Source organism: Sturnira hondurensis, unplaced genomic scaffold (assembly GCF_014824575.4).
Source record: "Sturnira hondurensis isolate 20B ecotype Veracruz unplaced genomic scaffold, ASM1482457v3 Scaffold0018728, whole genome shotgun sequence".
In the NCBI taxonomy this organism is placed as follows: Eukaryota; Metazoa; Chordata; class Mammalia; order Chiroptera; family Phyllostomidae; genus Sturnira; species Sturnira hondurensis.
In genome coordinates, this window is record NW_028091359.1 from 16,592,206 (window position 1) to 16,598,230 (window position 6,025).

Sequence of the window (6,025 nt, forward strand, 5' to 3'; positions counted from 1 at the left end):
AACATTGATCTGCCACCTCTCACACGCCCCCAACCTGAAACGGCCTGCAACCCAGGTATGTGCCCTGACCAGGAATCCAAATGGCAACTCTGGTTTGCAGGAAGACACCCAACTGCTGAGCCACACCAGTCAGGGCCATTGGTTGATACTTGTGTGTTCCCTGACCCCCTATCCAATGTCCATCCTTGGTTTATCAGGACAATGCTTTAACCAATTGAACTATGCCACCAGGGCACTCATTCAGTACTTTTAAATTTTTCTTAATTCATTCCCAACTTGTAAATATCTGAATACTTAAAGTTCATAAGCACGAAATCTGTATTCTGATCACTTGGGTTCAAGTCCTGGCTTCACCCCTTCACCTGAGTATTCTTGAGAAGTTAATTAACCCCTCTGTGCCTATTTCCACATATTAAAATAGGGATAGTATATACTTTATATAGAGTTCTAGTAAATGAGTTAAAAACATAAAATGATTAGAATAGGGCCTGGCAGGAGCACATAGAAAGCAGTCGAAGTACTAGCTATTTTTGTTAATATAAAGTCAGCTCACACTGGGCCTACATTCCCATATTGCAATAATTAGCTGGTATAGCATTGATTGTGCACTTTACACACAGCAAGGCCTCTGCAGTTCACACAGGACACACCTAGAAGGTTTTCTTATCTTTTTATCTGCTCAGATAGACCCAAATGCTCACCCTAACCCCCACACCCCAGCCAAGTGGTCAAAGTTCATGAGAACTCACCAGAACTGCTCTTGCCTAGATCCTTAAACTGGGACCCCCTGTGGCCCCATCTACCCGAAATGGGAATGGGCAATAGATACCCTGATAGATATGCTGCTCAGTCTGGCCTTCCCAAGCCTTGGGGTTTCCCCTTCTTGGGCAGGAATCCAGGTGCTCCTCCTGCAGTGGCTCCCTCTAAGCAGAATGTGTCAAGCCTTGGCAGAACTCAACACAGCTGAGAGATGAGACTCCCAACCCCTCCTATCCCAGTTTTGGGCCTTGCACAAAAGCTGCCTTTAGGAATTGCTCGAGTCTTGCACCAAGCTGTCCTGCTACAGCTGCAGCTTACAGCCTGTAACTGAAAGCAGTTACTGAAAGACCTGCAGCACTTCATACTGCCACACTTCAGCCTTGGGCAGCAACAGGCAAGAGCCTGAGATGGGAATGGTGATGGGTGTGCCTTTCCCCCATGAATTTAAAAGCCCAGTGAAACTCAAAACCCATCTCTCCACCTCCACAGTCAGAGGACCTGGAGACAAATCAGCAGAGATCAGAAACGAGGAGGTAGGGACTTGATGTGTAAAACAGACAAAATAGCATGTTTTGCTATCATTTATTTGCAATGTGCTATGTACCCAAAGTATAAGTCAGGTCTAGTGTCCTACCCTCTGATCCCAAGAGAAAGGGCAGGCAAGGAGAGCCCAAGGACAAGCTACCCCATCATGGGGAAATTGCAGGGTCTGGCAAAGGCAGGGGGAGACCTGGGCATCCTGCTCTGACTTCTGGCAAGTTCTCCTGCCCTCAGCCATGAGGGGCTCCCTGCCCTCCCATCTAATGGTCCCAGGTGCAGCAATGGGAGAGGGGAGGAGAAGAGAAAAAGGAAGATGACTCAATGCTGGATGAAGGCATCTTTGCTCTGCAAGGCTATGTGGCCCAGGCTGTAAGTAACTACAGGCAAAATTGGGTGCAGGTGGCTAGGCCAAGAGCTGTGGAATCGAATGACTACTCAGTAGGCATGATTGGCAATATAGAGGGACTGTGCTGCCGCTCCACCATCTTCTCCACTGCCTTCATACTTGCCCTGGGCTGCAAGCCCATTCACCTGCAAAAGTGAGGGGAGGGAAGGTGTAAGCAGGCTAAGCCAGCCCACAGTTGCCAAAGGCTGTAGTCTCTGGGTGCTAGCCCCCCTGCCTAGCTACATACCCCCACCCCTAGCTCCCAACCTCAGCTCGCTTGACGAACTCCTCAGTGGCAGCCTCGGCATTGTCTCGTTGCCCTCGCCAGGCATTGAGTGCAGAGGCCTGCAGGGCACGCCCATAGGAGAAGGTGAGGGCCCAGGGCCTCGGTAGGGGGCAGCGGTTGATAGCATTGAGGTTCAGTGATGCCTCCTCTTCACTCTGACCTCCAGAGAGGAAGGTCACTCCTAGAGAGGAGAAAAACTGATTAATCACTCCCTGTTTTTCCAGGATAAGGGACTCTTGAAGGCCACAAGAAGAACCTAAGGACGGGTCTTAAGGATAGGAGCAGGTTTGGAAGCAGAGTGGTACCTGGGACAGCTGGGGGCACAGTTCGACGCAGGGCCGTGACAGTTGCCATGGCAACCTCCTCTGGGCTATACTTAATGGGACAGGCATGGCCAGGAGTCACCATGTTGGGCTTCAGCAGGGTCCCTTCCAGGTACACATGATGGTCATTCAGAGCCTTGTACACAGCAGCCAGGACCTAAGGATCAAAGGAGGTTCACTAAGGTCTGGGTCCTTGCCACTTACTGCTCTGTGCTCCCTGTCTAGGGGTGGCTGCATGGGCATGACTGTCCGGGCTAGTACAGGCTCACATTCACAGGTCTGTTGTAGGACCAAGTGAAAAAGTGCTTGGTAAAGTGCCTGCATCTGAACCAGAGACTGTGGCGAACAAGCTTCCTGTCAGGCTGTCCCTGTGGTAAGTGTCTGTGCCCAGGTTGTGGACCCACCTTCTCTGTAACATACTGGCAACGTTTGAGGTCATGGTCTCCATCAGGCAGGATTTCAGGTTCCACAATAGGCACAATGCCATTCTGCAGGTAAGAGAAGAGTAGCTTGGCAGGGGCAGCAGGTAGGATGGAAGAAAGTTCTCTTTCCACCAGGCACAGGTCCCCCACCTGAACCCCTCACATGTGCACACACACCTGCTGGCAGATGCTGGCATAGCGGGCCAGCACATTGGCATTCTCCAGAATGGCCAGTGCTGAGGGCGTGCGCTCACTGATTTTCAGCACACAGCGCCACTTGGCGAAGTCGGCGCCATCCTTCTTGTACTGGGCGCAGCGTTCTGAGAGCCCATCCAGCCCTGCAGGCATAGTGCCAGTCTCATCACTCTGCCCCTCTTTGCCAGCATCAACCACCCACTAACCCTGTGGTCCCGAAGCCCACCCATCCTGTACCTTGAGTGGTAGTTTCTCCATCAGTCCCAGATAGAGGCACTACACCTTTGTCAACCTGAAAGGGAAACAGGCAGAAGGCTAAACCCAGACAGGATTCTCCTTACCACCACCCCCCACACACACACACACACAACTATTTCCACACCCAGCCCCCATCCAGGGCCAGTGGCTGCACCTTGATGCCAACGACAATGCCCTTATCCTGGATGGTACGGACGAAGGGGACACCATTATCATCTTTCTGGTAAAGTGTCTCATGAAAGAAGATGACACCCCCAATGCACTTCTTCACACGGTCATCAGCGCTGAATAGGACCTGGCGATACAAACGGCGGTTCTCCTCTGTGTTCTCCACCCCAATCTGGCTCAGCCGCTTGGCCATGCTGCCTGGGGGCATACAAGGATGGGTCACGAGATCATCCCTAGGGCTTCCCGGCTACTTCTACCCTACCCAAACACAGGCCCCCACCTACCTACAGACTCATCTGCGGCCAGGATGCCTTTGCCTGGGGCCACAATCTGGAGGGCAATGTCAGACAACTCCTTTTTCTGCTCAGCAGAAAGGGCTGGGTATGAATGAGGCATGGTGACAGCTCTGTGGAATGGAGACAAGATATAAAAGCTGCACCCCATCCACTACCTCCTCTGCTTCCTCCCTTGGCCATATGGTCCAAGTGGCCCTCCCCACTGGCCCCCAAAAGCATGAGGCTGAGAACAGGGCAGCAGTCCTTGGCATGGGTCCTGGGCATCATCAAAGTGGCACCAATTTCTCTGACAGCTAGCAGGCTTAGTGCCCCAGTTCCCACATCTCCCTTTGTCCGTGATGGGCATCCTTCCCAGTCCCAGAGAAAGATGCATCGCGGGGGTGGGGAGGTAAGCAGCCCTGAAGCTACAGGTCTTCTTATGAAACTACTGCCCAAATGAAGATGCCAATCCNTCCAAGTGGCCCTCCCCACTGGCCCCCAAAAGCATGAGGCTGAGAACAGGGCAGCAGTCCTTGGCATGGGTCCTGGGCATCATCAAAGTGGCACCAATTTCTCTGACAGCTAGCAGGCTTAGCGCCCCAGTTCCCACATCTCCCTTTGTCTGTGATGGGCATCCTTCCCAGTCCCAGAGAAAGATGCATCGTGGGGGTGGGGAGGTAAGCAGCCCCGAAGCTACAGGTCTTCTTATGAAACTACTGCCCAAATGAAGATGCCAATCCTCCTTTCATTGAATTTGGCCCCTTCTTCAGGTAGGCATGAGCCCTGACCTTCAACTGCCTTTTTCTCATCCTTAACAGAGCCTCTAGGAAAAGTGCACTTACTTCCAACCCTTCAGAATGAGGCAAAAGGACCCATCACCCTTCTTCTCTTGGCTTGTGGAGGAAAAGGTTGGGAGCAGGAGAGTAGGTAGGGAAGAGTGGCAAGCTTCTATAACCTCTGCTTTCTATACCCCAATGCCTCTGCAGTCAGGAGATGGGAGCAGAGGATCAAGATGGAAAAGAATGAGCCCTGGCTGCTGTGGCTCAGTGGGTTGAGCGCCAGCCTGCGAACCAAAACGTTACTGGTTTAATTCCCAGTCCAGGCACAAGCCTGGGTTGCCGGCCAGGTCCCTACTTAGGCAACCGATTGATGTTTCTCTCACACATCAATGTTTCTCTCCCTTTCTTCCTCCCTCCTTTCCCCTCTCCCTCTAAAAAGAAAAGAAAAAAGGAAAGGAATGAGTAGAGAGGCTGAGGAAGGGGGAGAGAGATGCAGGAGGAGAAGGCAGGGTGATAGTGAGGCTAGCCAGTCAGGGTAAGGACCTAGAGAAAAGGCAAAAGAACTATAGAGGAAACTTAGCCAAGGAGAGAGAGCAGATGAGATTAAAATGGTCTTGGTGGCCCCGGCCAGGTGGCCTAGTTAGCTGGAGTATTGTCCCGTACACCAAAAGGCTGCAAGTTTCATTCCTGTTGAGGGCACATACAGAGATTTCGGGTTCGATCACCAGTGAGGGTGCGTTTGGGACGCAACCAATCGATGTTTCTTTCTCACATCGATGTTTCCCTTTCTCCCTTCCTCTCTGTCTAAAATCAAGAAACATATCCTCGGTGAGGATTATTTTTTACTGTTTTTTTTAAAGAATGGTCTTGGCGGAAGAGGGTGACCCCAAGAAAAAACCCAGTAGGCAGAGGAAGATTTGAATTGGAAAAACTGAGGTCCCAGCCTAATTGCTTAGAGGAAGGGGTGTTATGGGAGGTCTGAACCGTGGGTGGACAGAAAAGAGAGAGGATGTAAGGGAAGATGTAAGGATGTAAGAGGAAGCTGAGAAGGCACATCCAAGGGCCCCAAGGGGCAGGGCAAGGATGGCAGGGGGAAGTCAGGAAGAGGAAGCAGGGATGCTGAGCAGCTCCCGCCTCGCCCGGGTCTCACCTGTGCGCACTGAGTTAACGGCGGCAGCACATGAACAGACCAGTTTCAAGCCTGCAAGAGCTGTGGCTTCAGCCCGGGCTCCTGTAAATGAGGCTGAGGATGCCGCAGAGCTACGTGACTGCCAAGGGGGCGGGGTTGTCACCTCCCCGCCCAGGCCACGCCCCTCCCAAGGACTGGTGTTCTGTCGAAAGCCACGCCCACAGAGGCGGAGCAACGAGGTGGAGTGACTACCCTGCCAGGACCTTGGAGGCTCTAGTAGACTGTCCCCCTCCCACCTCTTGGATCGCTGCCACCAGGGCCCCAGAGGCAGGAAATGGCCTTGCCCTCATTTCTGCCACAATTGCCTTTACCGTGTGCTGGAGGTTGGGAATTAAGCCTGGTCTGGTGAAGGAGAGTTTCCTGAACAGTCACAACAGGTAGGGTAGGCAGCACAGAGGCACAAACACAATGTCAGAGCCCAGGACAGGGAGTAAGAAACTGATTTC

General features: G+C 52.4%; 1 protein-coding gene across 1 annotated transcript; it reads right to left on the reverse strand.

The window, feature by feature from the left end:
- Nucleotides 1-1,325: 1,325 nt before the first annotated feature.
- On the reverse strand, nucleotides 1,326-5,648 carry ALDOC (aldolase, fructose-bisphosphate C). The gene is made up of 9 exons (XM_037070108.1): nucleotides 5,541-5,648; nucleotides 3,621-3,742; nucleotides 3,323-3,534; nucleotides 3,148-3,202; nucleotides 2,893-3,053; nucleotides 2,698-2,781; nucleotides 2,276-2,450; nucleotides 1,952-2,151; nucleotides 1,326-1,830 (listed from the first exon to the last, which is right to left on the reverse strand). The coding sequence occupies exons 2-9, from the start codon at nucleotides 3,730-3,732 to the stop codon at nucleotides 1,735-1,737; spliced, it is 1,095 nt and encodes a 364-aa protein (XP_036926003.1). The 5' UTR covers nucleotides 3,733-3,742; nucleotides 5,541-5,648; the 3' UTR covers nucleotides 1,326-1,734.
- Nucleotides 5,649-6,025: the final 377 nt, after the last annotated feature.

Coding starts and splice junctions, on each gene's coding strand:
- ALDOC (XM_037070108.1), bottom strand. CDS start 3,732: ATGCCTCATTCATACCCAGCCCTTTCTGCTGAGCAGAAAAAGGAGTTG. Junction 3,203..3,322: donor GCATTGTCGTTGGCATCAAG/GTGCAGCCACTG, acceptor TTTCCCTTTCAG/GTTGACAAAGGTGTAGTGCC. Junction 2,152..2,275: donor TGTGCCCCCAGCTGTCCCAG/GTACCACTCTGC, acceptor TCTCCTCTCTAG/GAGTGACCTTCCTCTCTGGA.